The following is a 20,088-nucleotide window of genomic DNA, read 5'->3' on the forward strand; positions in this document are numbered from 1 at the left end:
GTCTGGGACTCAGGTGCCACCCCCTCACTCCCCCGCACCAGCCACAAAGCTTGAGGCCGAGCTGGCCTGAGACCACAGCAGCCCCCACCCCAGAGCTCCAGGTCCCAGGAGGCCAGGCTCACTCCTGCACCAGCTCCGTGAAGACCCATGCAGAGCCGGGCGCTGCCTGCTGGGCCTGCGATAGGGACCAGCCTTGAGCCACAGGCACCTGTGATGATGCCTGGAGAGGTGGGCAAAGTCCTCAGCCTGGCCACAGCGCCCTCCAGCACCACCTCCACGCCCAGATGCAACCATGTGGCATCCAGCCTCTGCAGAGCCCTGACCACCTCCCTCTGGCTTCTGCGTCCTCAGATGCCCGGTAGCCCCAAGCATCCTGCACTCCAGCCTCGAGGCTTCCGGTGCCTGCTACCTCCAGCAGGGGCAGGCACCCACATGTCCACTGACCACCCGCCCAGCCGGCCTGGGATCTCTTGCCCCTTCTCAGCTTCCCAGCTTCCACAGGCGCCAATGCTGAACACAGGACAAGCTGGCATGAGATACTCTGGCCTGGCCTGGTGGGCGCCAGCAGGTCCTCACGGAGGAATGATGGAATAACAGAGCCAGCGGGAGGCCCCAGGGTGGGGCAGGAAGGGGACGGTGTCTGCTCACCTTGGCTAGGCTGCTCCACACAGCCTTCTCCCAGGGGCCCGACTGCCGAGGCCACGTTGTCATAGCAACAGCCGAACCGGGAGCCCCGGCAGTCACTGGGCTCACTCTGCTGGGCCTGGGGCCGGTGGGCATCAGGAGGCTGGGGAGGAGACCCAGGAGGGGAGATGGGAGGGTCTGGTGTCTGGTGGGGAGGAGGAAGGAGAGAGGAGGCGGAGAGGGGTACAGAACGCTGGGCCCGGGAGAGGACTGGCTGAAGCCCAGGGCCCCAGAGGACGACCCTGACCGTCCAGGGACCGCCTTCCTCCGAGGCCAAAGCTGCCAGGCCCCTAGGACACTGCACCGGCTCAGGAGCCACCTCCCGCCCCTCACGTGAGCTGGACACTTACCACAGAAGCCACTGGCCCAGACCCCAGCCTGCTCCCGGAGCTGTCGTCGCTTGATGACCTCGCACAGCCAGCCCCGTCAGGGCAACACCCGTCCCTAGTCAGACATCACATAGAACACACTGCCCCATCGCCCCCAGACCCCGTCAGGGTGCCACCTGTGAGCCCCGGTCTCAGCCACGTCTGACCTCCACAGCCACAGGGCCGGTGGTAGCTCCACAGCGCGAGGCTGAGCCCTTGCACCCCCAAGCTGAGGGGGTGGACACCTCTGACACCCAGATGTCAGGTCCCCGGGGGTTTCTGTCAAACAGCGGCAGAAGAGGCAGGAAAGGGGCTCAGGAGCCCACTGTGGGCTTCATGTCCCCGAGCAGGTGGGAAAGGCAGGGTCCCTGGATACATCTATGTGTGCTCTCGATGTGTGTCATCCTCGCAATAGCCCCACCCTGTGGCTGTCGCTGTTCCCAGTTCTCAGAAGAGGAAGTCAAGATCAGAAGAGGCTAAGTCACTGGCCCCAGGTCACCCAGTACACAGCTGGCAGGCTGCTGGCCACAAAGCCCCACCCTCTGCACCCCCAGCCAGAGGCAGGCCAGGATACTTAGGGCAGGAGGAGAGCCACCCACAGGGCCGGAATGGCCCAGGCCTTCTACAAGGCTGCAGCAGGCAGGACTGTCAGGAAACAGTCAGCCTCTGTCCCGCCCCCAGGCTGGGTCCTCCAGCCTGCCATGACTTGACAGGAGACCTGGAGCCCCAGGCCACGCCTCGGGCCACACCTGGGCTGGCTACAGAGAAGGCAGGCTGTGTGTCCCTGCCTGGCACAGCAGGAAGCTTGAAGGAGGCCCAAGAGCTCACACTCAGGGCCACTCCCAGTCCTGCAAGCCCTTGACACACCCACCTCCCTCTGAGCCAGAGGAGGGTGTGCCGTCTCCGGAGCCCACCTGCTCTGCTGGCATGGAGTCCCGGGGCAGCCTTGCCACTGCGGCCCGAGTGACGCCGTGTGGCCGTCGGGGCAGCACCCGTGGGGGCTGTGTCTGCAATCACGTGGCCCTGAGCCAGATGGCAGCTGCTGTGTGTGTGGGGCCTGCCACACAGAGGGTGCTGCACCCGGGCCCAAGAGGTGGGGGCTCAGCTCTCCCAGGAGGCCGTCCTGGGCCTGGGGGAGCACCTGCCCTGCCCACGGGTCTCTGGAGTCTAGAAGGAGGAAGCGGCAGAAGACACATCCCTTGTTCTTCCCCCATCCTGTCCACATTGGACCCCTTCCTCCACCTCTGACCTCCACCTCCAGGCACCATCTACTCACACGAAGGCAGCGGGGCCTGGATGGGGGCTGCACCCAAGCCCTCACCTGAGGCGGGGAGCTGATGAGGGTCCAGAGGCTGGGTGGGTGTGTCCTGCACACTGGAGACCTCTGTAGGGGGGTGGAGGAAGGAGGAGAGGGTGGGCCTGGACCCTGACCAGCTGTCCAGTGCTGGCTTCACCCGCTGCCCAGGGAGGGCCTAGGTCCAGGACAGCACCAGGGAAAAGGGCAGGACATGACGCCCCAAGACACCCGTCAGGCTTCAAGGGACTCCCGTCACACAGAAAATGTTGCCTTGCATGTTCAGCAAGAAGCTCCAGGCATAAAGTTAGCATCTATCTTATGATCTCAGCTACATAAAACAAGAAATGGAACACATGTTTTTTAAAAAAATTGGACTGATGAAAAGACAAACAATCCAATTTTAAAATGGGCAAAGAACTTAGACATTCTCTCCAAAGACACACAGATAATAAGCACAAGATGCTCAAAGTCACTAGGTACTAGGAAAATGCAAATCAAAACCACAAGACCCCACGCCACAGCTGCCACGGTGTCTGAAACCAAAGACTGAAATGACACATTAAATACCACCAAGTGGTACACTTGAAAAGGGCGAACTATATGCTATGCCAATCTCCCATCCATGAAACATCCTATATTAAAAAAAAATTGGATTGATGTGTGAAAACACAGAAAGAGACTTGAAGCAAAGAAACAAACACAGTAGAACATCAGCTGTGGAACTCGGATGGTGGGTGTGGCAGCTCACTGTGTTTCTTTCAACTTTCTGAAGGTTCAAAGTGTTTCATCATCTTGTTGCCCAACTTGGTAGATGTACTGAAAATCATTGTACCATTAGAATGGGTGATTTTAGGCCATATGGTATTTAAACAATCTTAACAAAGTTTTCAAAAAGATTTTTCATGACAAAATGTTGGAAAAAATTACAGATGAGCAGAGAAACTCAAGACAATGAAAAATGTTTTGAAATGATGCCTAAAAGAAAATTTGCAGGACACAGGACACACCCAAAATGCTCATAGTGAACATTCCTACATGCTTGGGGGAGTCCTTTACTTCTATTTGTTGGTGTTTTTCAAATTTTCCAAAATAAATATATTGTTATATATAAAGTTATAAAGAATAAAATAAAGCCAGGAGTGGTGACTAATGCCTGTAATCCCAGAAATTTGGGAGGCAGAGGAGAGAGGACTGCCTGAGTCCACGGCTTCGAGAACAGCCTGGGTAGCTTGATGAGACTGTGTTTCTACAATTAACTAAAAAAAAATTAGCCAGGCATGGTGGCACACACCTGTAAATCCAGCTACTTAGAAGGCTGAGGTAGAAGGATCACCTGAGCCCAGGAGGTTGGAGTGCAGTGGCCATGAGCATGCCACTGCACTCCAGTCTGGGTGGCAGAGTGAGACTCCAATTCAAAGACAACAACAACAAAAAAGAATAAAATAAGTGAATAGTCCCTTCCCATGTGGAATGCACCTTGCCAGTCCCCAGGAGTAGTAAAAATAATAATTCGGAAGCTGGGCTCGGTGGCTCAGCCTGTAATCCCAGCGCTTTGGGAGGCTGAGGTGAGTGGTTTGCCTAAGCCCGCAGGTTTGAGACCCACCTGGGCAACTTGGTGAGACCTCATCTCTACAATAAATAAAAAAAATTAGCAGGGTGTGGTAGCCCACGCTTGTAGTTCCAGCTACTAGAAAGGCTGAGGCGGAAGGATCGCCAGAGCCCAGCAGGTCGAGGCGGCGGTGGCCAGGAGCGGCCATTGTACTCCAGTCTGGGCGACAAAGTGAGACTCCAACTGAAAAAAAAAAAAATTGGGGGTTGGATATCTTTGTCTTACCTTCCTTTCTTATCACAGCCCAGCCAAAACCTGGGACAAAGCTGACCTAATCCTTCCCTGGATCTGTCACAAGCCACATGCTCTCTCCCCACATTCACGATCCCCAGTCTGAGAGCTTCTGCCTGCAGTCCTGTCCCTTTGTCACCACAAATATAAAGGCATCTTGGCCAAGCCTGTCCTGCCATCTGCTCTTGTCCTCCGTTTCTAAGGCGAAACACGGCCCTGCCTACCCTCAGAGCACATCTCTAGGGATTCCTGCAGTCAATGCCCACAGACTCCTGCCCCCATTTGTCTCACCCTCAGTATGGGCCAAACTTATCCTCCTAAGTAGCATTCATGGCATCCCTCTCTACCTCCAAAATGTTCAACGGCTCCCCTGGGCCTATTAGATAAATTTAGCCCGAATCCAGAGGCCTGAAGCCCCCCAGCATCCGCCCTAGCTCTAAAAACATCACCCCTGAATAAACCACTGTCACCATCCCCGCCCTGGGCTGAAGGCCAGTTCTGGGGGGTCCTACTGGTCTCAGAGCCACTGAGTGGCTGTAACAACCGAGGAACTGAATTTTGCGTTTATTTAAGTAATTGCAATTATTTAAATAGATGCAAAATTCAGTTCCTCAGTTGCAAATAATTTTAAGTTATTATTTATTTATTTTTTGGAGTCAGAGTCTCACTCTGTCGCCCAGGCTGGAGTGCTCAACCTGCTGGGCTCAGGCGATCCTTCTGCCTCAGCCTTCTAAGTAGCTGGAACTATAGGTGCGCACCACCATACCTGGCTTACCTTTTGATTTATTGTAGAGACGGGGTCTCACCAAGTTGCCCAGGCGGGTCTCGAACCCCTGAGCTTAGGTAATCCTCTCGCCTTGGCCTCCCAAAGGGCTGGGATTACAGGCTTGAGCCACTGCGTCATAATTTTAAGTTTAAAACTGATTCTTGATTTATATATTGGAAAACATTTAAGTATGTCTGGAACAACATTGCTATGCAAATCTATTTTTCAACTGTAAGTTTTATGAAATCTATATATAGATCAAGTATTCCAGTAAAAATTCAGCATCTGAAGTGAGATGTGCTGCAAGTGTAGACTATGCATGGGGATATCCAAAGTTGAGTCCTTAAAAATCTTGCAAAGGAAAATGCAAAATATCTCTGATTTTTGCACCGATTACATGTTGAAAATATTTACACTGGGTTAAATAAAATATATTCTCCAATATAAATTCACTTGAACTTTTTACTCTTTGTTTTTGGGGGGTTTTTGCTTTTGTTTTTGTTTTTGAGTTGGAGTTTCACTCTGTCTTTCAGGCTGAAGTGCAGCAGCATGCTCACGGTCACTGCAACCTCAACCTGCTGGGTTCAGGCGACCCCTCCGCCTCAGCTTTCCAAGTAGCTGGAACTACAGGCATGAGACACCACGCCCGGCTAATTTTTTATTTATTTATTGTAGAGATGAGGCCTTGCCAAGTTGCCCGGGATGGTCTCAAACCCGTGAGCTCAGGCAATCCTCTCACATCAACCTCCCAAAGTGCTGGGATCATAGGCGTGAGCCACCGCACCTGGCTATTCTTGTTTTTTGAGTTGGGGTCACACTCTGTTACCCAGGCTGGAGTGCAGTGGCACAACACAACCTCCGCATCCTTGACCGCCTGGGCTCAGGCAATCCTTCTACCTCGGTCTCCTGAGTAGATGGGACTATAAACATGCACCATCACACCTGGCTAATTGTTTTTCTTTTTTATAGAGACAAGGTCTTGCTATGTTGCCCAGACTGGTCTGGAACTCCTGGGCTCAAGTGATCTTCCTGCCCTGGTCTGCCATCACGCCTGGCCTTCTTTTTACTTTTTAGCATGGCTCTAAAAAATCTGGAATGACATATGTGACCTGCATTCTACTTCCGGAGAATGATACTCCAGAGTCTAGAAAGAGGTGGCGGCAGAAGATGCAGTGAGGTGTCCATTTGGAAGCCTGCCCTTAGCGGGCCTCCTCTTGGACGCCTCTCCCTGAGACCACAGCCTCCGAGGCACACACCAGTACACACCACAGCACTAGTTACAGAACCCAAAACACCAAAAATCACCTAAATTCTACACTATCACCCACCGTGGACTTTGGTGGGCTCCTCAGAAATCATGAGACTGAAACATGTTCACACACAGAATGGCATTAGGGGGAAGAGGCAGATACAAAGATACACACGTTACAGGGAAACACAATAAAGACTAATCCCACTAATGGATGGGACTAAGGGAAATTTTAATTTTTCTCTAGGTATGACTTTTCTAATTTCTCCAGGTTTTCCACAAATGAGCATTCAGTAATGAGAATAGTGGCTGGTGCCACCAGCACCCGCTGCACGTTGTCCAGGGCCTGGGATGAGTCTGTCCTGCCCACTGCCACTGGCGTTCACACACATACAGGCGAGGTTAGGTCTAACCCACCCTCTGCCACCACAGCTAATGCCAACATACAACATCCTGGGCCTGAGGACAGGTAAGCACTGCCCACCGTGACCTGTGTCTAAGTGTGTCATCTGGGCATCTGATCCTGCCCACTGCTGCAGCTGTTGCCTACACCATTGAAGGATGAGCCCAGAATCGCCACTGGCCTGAGGATGAGCCCAGAATCACCACCAGCCTCCACACGCACACCATGCCAGGGCCAGGAGATCAATCCACCCCATCTGGCACTGCCAGTGCCCATATACACCATCCGGGGGCCTGAGGACAGGGTCACCCTGCCCACCATCACCATCACTGGGGCCAGAGGACCAACATGCCTGGTGTCCTCATCTCCCAAAGAGCCTCACCATAGTCTCCACTAACAAATGCAGTCCAAGTCACTGAGGAACTGACACCACTGATGTCTGACTACCACTGAACGGACACCACTGGTGTCTGACACCACTGATGCTGACTACAGCCAGAAAGATCACAGAGACTACACCACTGCATCCACCCAGAATCAAAGCCAAAGCTCCCTATCCAACCAACACTACAGGTACATCTACAGGAAAAAAATCTTTCCCTAAAACCTTAGTCAATAAAGTTAGAAGAAGAGACTGCTACACCAGATGCACAGATATCAATACAAGGACACAAGAAACACAAAAAAGCAAAGAAACATGACAACTTCAAAGGAACACAATCATTCTATCACAATCTCAAATAGATTCCAAAGAAAAGGAAATGTATGAAATGGCTATAAAAGAATTCAAAACAATGATATTAAGATAGCATGCTCATTGCACCAGACCCTGCTCCGGTCTGCAACAGCCACCATTCAGCAGCTGGAAGGAATATGTCACCTCGTGGACAGTACAGGCTTTGATGAATACATGAAGGAACTAGGAATGAGAACAGTGCCATAAAAAATAGATACAATGGCCAAACTAGATTGCATCACCTCTTGTGATACCAGAAACCTCATCATAAAAAGAAAAAGCATTTTGAAACAACACAGTCGCCAGGCTTGGTGGCTCAGCCTGTAATCCCAGCACTTTGGGAGGCTGAGGTGAGTGGACTGCCTGAGCCCACAGGTTCAAGACCTAGTCGGGGAACTTGGCGAGACCTCGTCTCTACAACAAATCAAAAATTAGCTAGGCATGGTAGCACATGCCTATAGTTCTGGCTACTTGGAAGACTGAGGTGAAAGGATCACCAGAGCCCAGCAGGTAGAGGCTGTGGTGGCCAGGAGCATGCCACTGCACTCCAGTCTGGGCGATGGAGTGAGACTACAACTCAAAAAAAAAAGAAAGAAAATAACACAGTGTTCTCATACCCTGGAAGAGAAGTTTGAAGAAACTATAGCTAATGGAAGAAAAATCTCATACTGTCTGCAACTTTATAGATAATGCATTGATTCAACATGAGAAATAAGATGAGAAGGCAAGCAAAAAGCAAGAAAACCGAAAGACGGGAAATTAGTGGTAGACTGTATCACTAACAATGTCACCTGTAAATTCCATAATCACTTTTGACAAGAATTAGCTACAGTAATGAACAAGCTCACATCAATGAGCAAATCTCCATACCGCTTTTTAAAAAAATTAACATGCTCAATTATCTTTATCACAAATATTTTACATGCAACTATTTCAAAGTGTTGATTTAATGAGGATCGTCACTTTAGTTAATAAATAAATGTGTTAATAAAAAACGATGTTTTCAGCTGGGCTCGGTGGCTCAGCCTGTAATCCCACGCTCTGGGAGGCTGAGGTGAGTGGACTGCCTGAGTCCACAGGTTCGAAATCCACCTGGGCAACTTGGCAAGACCTCATCTCTACAATAAATAAAAAAATTAGCCGGGCATGGTAGCACACGCCTGTAGTTCCAACTACTTGGAAGGCTGAGGCGGAAGGATCTCCGGAGCCCAGCCGGTCAAGGCTGCGGTGACTGGGAGTGGCCACTGCACTCCAGTCTGGATGGCAGAGTGAGACTCCAACTAAAAAAAAAAAAAATAAAATAAATAATAAATAAATAAAAAATGATGTTTTCACCCGGGCTCGGTGGCTCAGCCTGTAATTTCGCACTTTGGGAGGTTGAGGTGACTGGGTTGCCTGAGCCCACAGGTTCGAGACCTGCCTGGGCAAGTTGACGAAACCTCATCTCTACAATAAATCAAAAAATTAGCCAGGCATGGTAGCGCATGCCTGTAGTTCCAGCTACTTGGAAGGTTGAGGCGGAAGTATCACCAGAGCCCAGCAGGTCAAGACTGCGGTGGCTGGGAGCATGCCACTGCACTCCAGTCTGGGCAACAGAGTGAGACTCCAACTCAAAAAAAAAAAAAAAAAAAAATGATGTTTTCTCTGAAACAGGTTAGAGAAGAAAAAATAATCACATTAAAGAAACTCAGTGAGATACAAGAGAACACAAATAAACAATAAAAAGAAATCAGAAGCCGGGCTTGGTGGCTCAGCCTGTAATCCCGCGCCTTTGGGAGGCTGAGGTGAGTGGATTGCCTGAGCCCGCGGGTTCGAGACCCGCCTGGGCAGCGAGACCTCATCTCTACAATAAATCAAAAAATCAGCCGGGCGTGGTAGCGCATGCCTGTAATTCCAGCTACTTGGAAGGCTGAGGCGGAAGGATAGCCGGAGCCCAGCAGGTTGAGGCTGCGGTGGCCAAGAGCGGCCACTGCACTCCAGTCTGGGTGACAGAGTGAGACTCCAACTCAAAAACAAAAACAAAATAAAAAAAAAGAAATCAGAGAAGCAAATCATGTTCTGAATGAGAAATTCAACAAGGAGATAGCATTAAAAATAATCAAACAGGCTGGGCATGGTAGCTCACTCCTGTAATCACAACATATTGGAAGGTGGAGGCAAGAGGATTGCCTGAGTCCAGGGGTTGGTTTAGGACCATCCTGGGCAATATGTTGAGACCTCATCTCTACAATAAATCAAAAAAATTAGCCAGACATTGTGGCACACACCTGTGGTTCCAGCTACATGTAAGGCTGACGCAGAAGGATCACCTGAGACAAGTAGGTCAAGGCTACAATGGCCACAAGCATGCACTCCAGCCTGGGCAACAGAGTGAGACTCCAACTTAAAAAAATAAAAACAACAGCCGGGCTCGGTGGCTCAGCCTGTAATCCCCGTGCCTTTGGGAGGCTGAGGTGAGTGGACTGCCTGAGCCCGCGGGTTTGAGACCCACCTGGGCAACTTGGCAAGACCTCATCTCTACAATAAATCAAAAATTAGCTGGGCATGGTAGCGCGCACGCCTGTAGTTCCAGCTACTTGGAAGGCTGAGGCGGAAGGATCGCTGGCACCCAGCAGGTGAGGCTGCGGTGGCTGGGAGCGGCCACTGCACTCCAGTCTGGGTGACAGAGTGAGACTTCAACTCAAAATAAATAAATAAATAAATAAAATAAAAATAAAAATAAAAAATAAAAAAACAAAACAAAACAAAAAAAATCAAACAGAAATCATTAAACTGAAAAAGTCAATGAAATAAAAAATACAATTGAGAGCTTCAACAGAAGACTAGATAAGGCAGAAGAATTTCATAACTTGAAGATAGGTATTTTTAAATAACCCAGTCAGATTAAAAATGAAAAGAAAGAAAGAAGAAAGTCTATGTGACAAATGGGACACAATAAAGCAACCAAATATTTTAATTACGAGAGTTCCAGAAGGAGAAGAGATAGGCAAAGGAATAGAAAACCTATTTAATGAAATAATAGCAAGAGATATAGGCAACCAGATACAGGAAACACAAAGATCTTCAAATAGATCAAGCCCAAAAAGTTTTCTCCAAGACACATTATAGTCAAACTGTGAAAAGTCAAACACAAAGAATGAACTGTAAAAAACTGTAGGAGAAAAGCACTAAGTTAAATATAAGGAAATTCCCCATCAGATTAGCAGTGGATTTCTCAACAGAAACCTTACAGGGCAGGAGAGCATGGGATGATATATTCAAAGACTTGAAAGAAAAAAACTGCCAGTCAAGAATACTATACCCAGTAACAATAATAAAGAAGAAAGTCATTCTGAGACAAGCAAAAACTGAGGAAACTTATAACCACTAGACTGGCCCTACAATAAATGCTTAAGGGAGTCCTACATCTGGAAGTAAAAGGACAATGTCTACCATCACGAAAAGACAAGTGTAAAACTCACTGGACACCGGGCATGGTGGCCTATGCCTGTAATCCCAGCACTGGGAGGTGGAGGTGAGAGGATTGCCTGAGCTCTGGAGTTTGAGACCAGCCTGAACAAGATGGCGAGACCTTGTCTCTACAACAAATCAAAAAATCAGTCAGGCATGGTGGCATGTGCCTGCAGTTCCAGCTACTTGGAAGGCTGAGGCGGAAGGATCACCTGAGCCCAGCAGGTCGAGGCTGCAGTGACCGTGAGCAGCATGCCACTGCACTCCAGCCTGGGCAACAAAGTGAGACTTCAACTCAAAACACACACACACACACACACACACACACACACACACACACACACACACACACGATATAGATTGGCTTAATGGATAAAAAAACATGATTCACCAATGGGGCAAAACTACCATCTATGAGATTATGACCAACTGTCCCTAAGTCAGAATCATACCCTGACAGAGCAAAGCAGCAGTGCCACAGAGCCTCAGGTGGACACAGCTAGCTGGTCTCCTGCTGTCCCCACTGGTAAGCAGCATTGCTCTGCCCCTGCAGGGTACTCCCCCAGCCACACATTGAGACCAAGATCTGGTGCAGAGAGTTCCTTATCCCAGGACATAGGGTGTAGCAGGATAGGCAGCCACTTCCTCACCTACCATGCATTACATGTTCATGAGGAACTTGGTGCTAAACGATTCATAAATGACATGCTTTGGGCTGGGAGTTTTGTACCCAACCCAAGGGTTTATTTTTTTAAAAATTATCCAACTACAGGAAACTCACTTCACCTGTAAAGACACAGATAGACTAAAAGGGAAGGGATGGGAAAAGACATTTCATGCAAACAAAGACCTAAAACCAGTAAGAGTAGCAATACTTATAATAGACAAAACAGATTTTTTTTTGAGTTGGAGTCTCACTTTGTCGCCCAGACTGGAGTGCAGTGGCCGCTCCCGGCCACCACAGCCTCGACCTGCTGGGCTCCGGCGATCCTTCCGCCTCAGCCTTCCAAGGAGCTGGAATTACAGGGATGCACTACCACGCCCAGCTGATTTTTTGATTTATTGTAGAGATGAGGTCTCGCTGCCCAGGCGGGTCTCGAATCCACGGACTCAGGCAATCCACTCACCTCAGCCTCCCAAAGGCGCGGGATTACAGGCTGAGCCACTGAGCCTGGCTGACAAAACAGATTTTTAAGTCAAAACTATAAAAGGAGACAAAAAAGGTCATTATATAATGACAAAGGAATCAATTAAGCAAGAGAATATACAACTCTAAATATATATGCCCCTAACATAGGTGCACTCAGGTATATAAAGCAAATACTATTAGATCTAAAAGGAAAGACGCTGAGGCTGGACATGATGGCTCATGCCTGTAATTCCAGCACTTTGGGAGGCCAAGCAGGAGGACTGCTTGAGCCCAAGTGTTCGAGACCAGCCTAGGCAACATAGTTAGACCTCAACTCTACAAAAAATCAGAAAATTATTCTGGCATGGTAATGTGCATCTGTAGTCCCAGTTACTTGGAGACTGAGGAAGAAGGATCATCTGAACACAGAAGGTCAAGGCTGCAGTACGCCATGATTGTGCCCCTGCACTCCAGCCTGGGTGACAGAGTGAGAGCCTGACTCAAAAAATAAATAAATAAATAAATAAGCCGGGCTCGGTGGCTCAGCCTGTAATCCCACGCTTTGGGAGGCTGAGGTGAGTGGATTACCTGAGCCTGCGGGCTCGAGACCCGACTGGGCAACTTGGTGAGACTTCATCTCTACAATAAATCAAAAAATTAGCCAGGCATGGTAGCACGCACCTGTAGTTCCAGCTACCTGGAAAGCTGAGGCAGAAAGATCGCCAGAGCCCAGCAGGTCGAGGCTGTGGTGGCCAGGAGCGTGCCACTGCATTCCAGTCAGGGTGACAGAGTGAGACTCCAACTCAATAAATAAATAAATAAATAAATAAAAGGAGAGACACTAATACAATTACAGCAAGGGACTTCAACACCCTGGTCTTGGCATTGAAGAGACCATCAAGACAGAAAATCAACAAAGGAACATTAAACTGCACATTAGACCAAATGAACCTAACTGATATTTATAGAACATCTTATCCAGCAGCTGCTGAATAAACTTTCTTTTCATCAGCACATGGAACATTCTCCAGGATAAACCATATGTTAGGCCACAAAACAAGTTTCAACAAATTTTTAAAAATCTAAATAATATCAAGTATCTTTTCAGATCACAGTGGACTAAAACTAGAATAAAATAAAAAACAGAAACCAGTAACAAGAGGAAGTTTAGAAACTGTACAAATATACATGGATATTTAACAGCATGCTCCTGAATAACCACTGGGCCAATGAAGAAATTAAGAGGAAAAAAACTTTTTTAAAGTCTTGAAGTAAATTAAAATGGAAACACAACATACCAAAACCTATGTAGCAAAGCAAAATCAATGCTAAGAGGGAAATGTATAGCAATAAATACCTATATCAAAAAAGTAGAAAGACTTCAAATAAACAACCTAACAATGGACCTCAAGGAACTAGAAACAAAGAGCCAATCAAACAAAAAATTAATGGAAGAAAAGAAATCAAAACCAGAGCAGAACTAAACAAAATAAAAACTAAACACACACATATGATCAATGAAACAAAAAGTTGGTTTTTGAAAAGATAAAAATTAGTAAACCACTAGCTAAACTAAGAAAAAAACAAAGAAGACCCAAATAAAATCAGAAACAAAAAAGGAGACATTACAACTGATACTGCAGAAATACAAATGATTGCTGGGCTCAGTGGCTTGGCCTGTAATCCCAGCACTTTGGGAGGCCGAGGCAAGTGAATTGCCTGAGCCTGCAGGTTCGAGACCTACCCGGGTAACTTGGCGAGACCTCATCTCTGCAATAAAAAAAAAAAATTAGCCAGGCGTGGTAGCCTGCGTCTGTAGTTCCGGCTACTTGGAAGGCTAAGGTGGAAGGATCGCCAAAGCCCAGCAGGTCAAGGCTGTGGAGGCTGGGAGCGTGCCACTGCACTTCAGTCTGGGCGACAGAGTGAGACTCCAATTCAGAAAAAAAGAAAAAGAAAAAAGAAATACAAATGATTATCAGAGACCATTAGGAACAACTGTACACTAATAAATTGGAAAGTCTGAAGGAAATGGATATATTCCTGGACACATACAATCTACCAAGATTGAACCAGAAAGAAATAGAAAACCTGAAAAGACCAATAACAAGTAACAAGATTGGGTCAGTAATAAAAAATCTCCCAACAAACAAAAACCCAGGACCAGATGACTTTACCGCTAAATTCTCCAAACTCATAAAGAATTACTAGCCAATTCTTCCCAAATTGTTCCCCAAAAATTGAAGAGGAGGAAATTCTTCTTAACTCATTCTATGAATCCATGAGGCCAGCATTACCCTAATACCAAAACTAGACAAAAGGGGGAAAAAAAAAGAGAAAAACCACAGTTCAGGTTAATATTCGCAATGACCACAGTGATAGAAATCCTCAACAAAAATACTAGCAAACCAAATCCAACAACACATTAAAAATAAATGAATAAAAAACACGATGATCAAGTAGGATTCAACCCAGGGATGCAAGCATGGTTTGACATATATGAATCAAGAAATGTGATGCTCACATCAACAGAATGAAAGACAAAAACCACATGATCATCTCAGTAGACAAGAAAAAACATTTGATAAAATCCAACACCCCTTAATGATAAAAACTCTCAACAAATTAGGCATAGAAGGAACATACCTCAACATCATCAAGGTCATATATGACAAGCCCACAGCTAATATCATGCTAAATGTGAAAAAGCTAAAAGTCTTTCCTCTAAGAACTGGAACAAGACAAGGCTGCCTACTTTCACCAGTCTTATTCAATATAGTACTGAAAGTCCTAGCCACAGCAATCAGACAAAAGAAATAAAAGACATCCAAATTAGGAAAGAGGAAGTCAATTTGTCACTCTTTGCAGATGACATAATCTAAAAAAAAAAAAGAAAGAAAGAAACCCCTAAAAATTCCACCAAAAAGCTCCTCAAACTGATGAAAGAATTCAGGAAAGTCACAGGGTATAAAATCAACATACAAAAATCAGTAGCATTTCTATACATCAATAACAAATTAAACTGAAAAAGAAATCAAGAAAGCCATCCCATTTATAGCAGCTACAAAAAAATACCTAGAAATAAATGTAATCAAGGAGATAAAAGACCTCTGCAATGAAAGCAGCAAAATATTGATGCAAGAACAAATGAAAAGACATCCCATGCTCATGAACTGGAAGAATTAATATTGATTGCTAAAATGACCATATTACCCAGAACAGTCTATAGATGCAATGCAATCACTATCAAAATACTGTGACATTCTTCATAGAAATATTAAAAAAATCCTAGAATACGTATGGAACCATAAATGATCTTGAATAGCCAAAGCAATAATGAGCAAAAAGAACAAGCCTGGGCTGGGCGCAGTGGCTCATGCCTATAATCCCAGCACTTTGGGAGGCTGAGGTGAGAGGACTGCCTAAGCCTATGGATTCAAGACCAGCCTGGGCAACTTGGTGAGACCTCATCTCTACAATAAATCAAGAAAAATTAGCAGGGTGTGATGGCACACACCTGCTTCCAGCTACTTGGAAGGCTGCAGTGGCCATAAGCTTGCCACTGCACTCCAGCCTGGGCAACAGAGTGAGACTCCAACTCAAAAAAAAAAAAACTGGAAGCATCACACTGCCTAACTTTATCATATCCTACAAAGCTATGGTAACCAAAACAGCAAGGTGTTGGTATAAAAACAGACACAAATACCAACAGAAAAGAGAACCTGAAATAAATTCTTGTATTTACAGTCAGCTGATTTTCAACAAAGTCACAAAGTACACACATTGAAAAAGGACACCCTCTTCAATAAATGGTGCTGGGGAAACTGGATATTCATATGCAGATGAATGAAATTAGACCTCTATCTCTCACCATATATAAAAGCCAATTAAGAATGGATTAAACACTTAAATATAAAAGTCAAAACTATAAAACTACTAGAAGAAAACATAGGGGAAATGCTTCAAAACATTGGTCTAGGCAAAGATTTTATGGCCAAGACTTCAAAAACGCGGGCAACTAAAACAAAAATAGACAAATGGGACTATATCAAGCTAAAAAAACTTCTGTACAGCAAAGGAAACAATGAACAAAGTAAAAAAGACAACCTGATGAATGGGTGGAAATGTTTGCAGGCGGGCTCAGTGCCTCAGCCTGTAATACCAGCACTTTGGGAGGCTGAGGCGAGTGGGTTGCCTGAGCCCACAGGTTTGAGACCAGCCTGAGCAACTTGGTGAGACCACGTCTCTACAATAAATCAAAAAATATATATATTAGCTGGGTTGTAGTTCCCACTACTTGGAAGGCTGAGGCAGAAAAATTGCAAGAGCATAGCAGGTCGACACTGGGGTGGCCGTGAGTGTGTCACTGCACTCCAGCCTGGGTGATGGAGTGAGACTCCAACTCAAAAAAAGAAAGAGCCGGGCTCGGTGGCTCAGCCTGTAATCCCGTGCCTTTGGGAGGCTGAGGTGAGTGGATTGCCTGAGCCCGCGGGTTCGAGACCCACCTGGGCAGGCGAGACCTCATCTCTACAGTAAATCAAAAAAAAATTAGTCGGGTGTGATAGCGCGCGCCTGTAATTCCGGCTACTCGGAAGGCTGGGGCGGAGGGATCGCCGGAGCCCAGCGGGTCGAGGCTGCGGAGGCCGGGAGCGGCCACTGCACTCCAGTCTGGGTGACAGTGAGACTCCAACTCAAAAAAAAAGAAAGAAAGAAAATGTTTGTAAACTATTCATTTAATAAGTATGCAAGGAGCTCAAACAACTCAATAGCAAAAAAAAAAGAAAAGAAAAGAAAAGACAAATAATCCATTAAAAAGTCATAAAAGTGGCTACAGATATACAAAATGTCCAACATCACTAATCATAAGGGAAAAACACGTCAAAACCACAATGAGATATCCTCTTACCCCAGTTAGAATGGTTAATACCAGAAAGACAAAAATGACAGATGCTGGAGAGGATGTGAAGAAAAGAGAATTCTCATACACTGTTGATGATGTAAGTCAGTACAGCCATTATAGAGAACAGTATGGAGGTTTCTCAAAAAACTGAAAACAGAACTACTACATGATTTAGCAATCCCACTACTGGGTATTTACCCAAAAGAAAGGAAATCAGTATATCAAAGGGATGCCTGCACTCCATGTTTATTGCAGCACTGGTCACCACAGACAAGAACTGGGCTCAAAATAAGGGTTCATTAATGGACAAATCGATAAGGAAAACATGGTACATATACACAGTAAATACTATTCAACTACAGAAAAGAATGAAATCTTGTCATTTGCAGCAACATGGATGTTAAGTGAAATAAGCCAGGCACAGAAAGACAAATATCACACGTTCTCATTCATATATGTAAGTTAAAAAAGTGGATCTCATGGAGGTAGAACGATGGACACCAGACGCTGGCAAGGATGGCTGCCATGAAAGATTGGGTGGTAAAAGGCGCAAGCATACTGTTAAACGCAAGGAGTGAGTTCTCATGTTTGGCAGCACAGTAGAGTAAATATAGCTAACAGTGATGTTTATTTAAAACATCTCAGGGCCGGGCTCGGTGGCTCAGCCTGTAATCCCGCACCTTGGGAGGCTGAGGTGAATGGATTGCCTGAGCCCGCAGGTTCGAGACCCGCCTGGGCAACTTGGCGAGACCTCATCTCTACAATAAATCAAAAATGAGCCGGGCGTGGTAGCGCGCGCCTGTAGTTCCAGCTACTACTTGGAAGGCTGAGGCAGAAGGATCGCCGGAGCCCAGCAGGCGGGAGCGGCCACTGCACTCCAGTCTGGGCAACAGAGTGAGACTCCAACTCAAAAAAATAAATAAATAAATAAAACATCTCAGAAAATTGAAATGTCCCCAACACAAAGAAATGACAAATGTGTGAGGTTGTGGATTGTGCTGAACATGCTGACTTGATCACTACACACTCTGTGCATGTACCAGAATACCACATGTACCCCATACACATATACAATTAGTATGCAGCAATAAAAAAGAACAAATAGATATATTAGAAAGATATGAGGTTTTGCTGACCAAGAAAAAAAATAGCAATAAAGGGTATTTCTTTCACAACTTAGTCCAGCCTAAAACTTTCTTTTCCTTTTTATGTGAGTCCTACTAGTCCCTGGTACAGGCCCAAGACTGCCTCTGATTTCCTTTCTTTTGGAGGGCCCTGGGGAATGGGCTGGCTGTGCCCAGGGCGGGACCCTGGGAGTTGAGAATCTTCCTGCTGAGGAGCTCCCAAGGCCAGGCCTGGCCAAGGCACCTGGAGGCCCTCGGGGTGATCACTGAGGCCCCATGACCTCACACCACTCCCATGCGGGCTTGGTTTCCACACATGCTGTGCACCCAGGCCCTGTGCCGTGCGACCCACCATGACTTTTTCAACCGCATTGTATAGATGGGCAAACTGAGGATTGGAGAAGAGGGGCACTTGCCTAGGGCCACACATTTGGCAATAACAGACAGATTCAAACCCACGTCTGACCTCAGGCTCTCAACCACCCGGTCATGTGCCTTTCCTCTCCAGTGTCCACAATCACTAGCACATCCAGGCCACGCATACCTCTGCAGGGTCAGAAGGCCCCTTTGCCCGCTCAGGTCACAGTTCACACAGGGGAGGACCACCCTTCCTTGACCACCTCCCTCCCTTGCTCTCAGCCACCACACGTTCGCTGAGGCCTCACTGGCACGGTGAGCTCCACAGGCGTAGGAGGAACAAGGACACAGACAGCCCCGGGGAAGCACACACTGGTGGATCTCTGAGAGTCACAAAGCACTGACAGCATGCTGCAGGGGCAGGTGGGTGGGGAAAGGTGCCACTTTCAGTGGAGGAAAGCACAGGCTCAAGGATGCATGGGAGGCGGGAAGGCCCGGGTAGGGCTGTAGTGGGTGGAGGGGGTCGGCAGGTCGGCCCGGGTCCTCACCCTGGGGACGGTGGCAGGGCTGTGTGTTGCAGGGCTCTGTGTCCGCTGGCCTGGTGCTCAGCTGGCTCCCACAGCGGTCAAGCCCCTGGGCACATGACACCTGTCGCCTCCGCATGCCCAGGCCACAGCTCCGGGAGCACTGAGGCCAGGCAAGAGAGAGGCCTGAGGCTGGGGGGGAACTGTGATGGGGGAAGGTGCCAGACCCCGGGACGGAGACCCCAGGACGGAGACCCTGGGACGGAGATCCCGGGACGAGGGCTGGGCAAAGGGGACACTCACAGGACCCCAGGCACCAATGTGCCAAGACTGGCCGCTGCGGGGGGCACAGTCCTCACGCACACAGGGCTCGGTGGCAGGCGGCTGGTCCTCCAAGGAGCACACAGTGGCCTGGGGCAGGGACCCCTCAATGCGATGGCAGGTGACACTCCGCCTCCGGACACCCACACCACAGCTGACGGAACACTGCGAGGACAGCTGTCTCAGGATTACCCTTCTGGGGCTATGCCAGGTGGGGCAGCTGAAGGTCCCCAGCCTGCTGTCCACATCCCTCCCCCAGGCCTAGAGAGTCTGAGTTCCTTCCTGAGGCCACACAGCCCGGCAATAGGTGGAGGAGCGCAGTCGGTGAGCTTACAGGAACTTGTGACCCAGACATGGTCAGCCCTCCCAGGCATCCTCACTCTAGGCTGGGGTCCTGGAGAAGAACCAGCCCAGGGCCAGGTGCCTGCTCCTCGTCCCACAGCTACAAGGTAACCTGTGGGTCTCTCTACCTCCCAGGACCGGGTCTCCACGGAAGATGACAAGCCCCACCCAGCCACCAGCAGGGTCTCACCTCCCCCCAGGGCCCTGGGCTCCAGGCCATGCAGTGATGCAGGTTGCAGGGCTGCACAGTGGGGGGCTTCCCGGGCAGCCCGGTACATTCTGCCTCCTCAACGGCCTCCTGGATACCAGACTCATTGGACACACAGTAGACAGCACGGTACTGGGAACCTCCTCCGCAGGGGGCTGAGCAGGATCCCCAGGACCCTGTCTTCCAGCTGGCAGGAGGGGGTTGGGTGAGGCCGGCTTGTGGGAGAATGGCTGAGGCCAGCGTGACAGGGGGGTCAACGGCTGAGGCCGGCGTGTGGGAGGGAGAACGGGTGAGACCGGCATGTGGGGGAGAACGGCTGAGGCCGGCATGGTGGTAGAGAAACAGGTGAGCCCGGCATGGGGTGTTGAGGAGGATGGGTGAGGCCGGGGGGGG

General features: G+C 48.2%; 1 protein-coding gene across 1 annotated transcript in view; it reads right to left on the bottom strand.

The window, feature by feature from the left end:
• Positions 1-20,088, bottom strand: part of PAPLN (papilin, proteoglycan like sulfated glycoprotein) — a 38,624-nt gene that overhangs the window by 8,771 nt on the left and 9,765 nt on the right. The window contains exons 10-16 of the mRNA XM_021718365.1: positions 19,678-19,882; positions 19,128-19,310; positions 18,706-18,987; positions 2,329-2,524; positions 1,967-2,219; positions 1,220-1,331; positions 649-787 (exon numbers count right to left, since the gene is read on the bottom strand). Of these exons, the coding sequence (XP_021574040.1) occupies positions 649-787; positions 1,220-1,331; positions 1,967-2,219; positions 2,329-2,524; positions 18,706-18,987; positions 19,128-19,310; positions 19,678-19,882 (1,370 nt within the window). The remainder of the gene's footprint in view (positions 1-648; positions 788-1,219; positions 1,332-1,966; positions 2,220-2,328; positions 2,525-18,705; positions 18,988-19,127; positions 19,311-19,677; positions 19,883-20,088) is intronic.

Source organism: Carlito syrichta, unplaced genomic scaffold (assembly GCF_000164805.1).
Source record: "Carlito syrichta isolate Samal-C Ts95f unplaced genomic scaffold, Tarsius_syrichta-2.0.1 Scaffold312129, whole genome shotgun sequence".
NCBI classification, from domain to species: domain Eukaryota; kingdom Metazoa; phylum Chordata; class Mammalia; order Primates; family Tarsiidae; genus Carlito; species Carlito syrichta.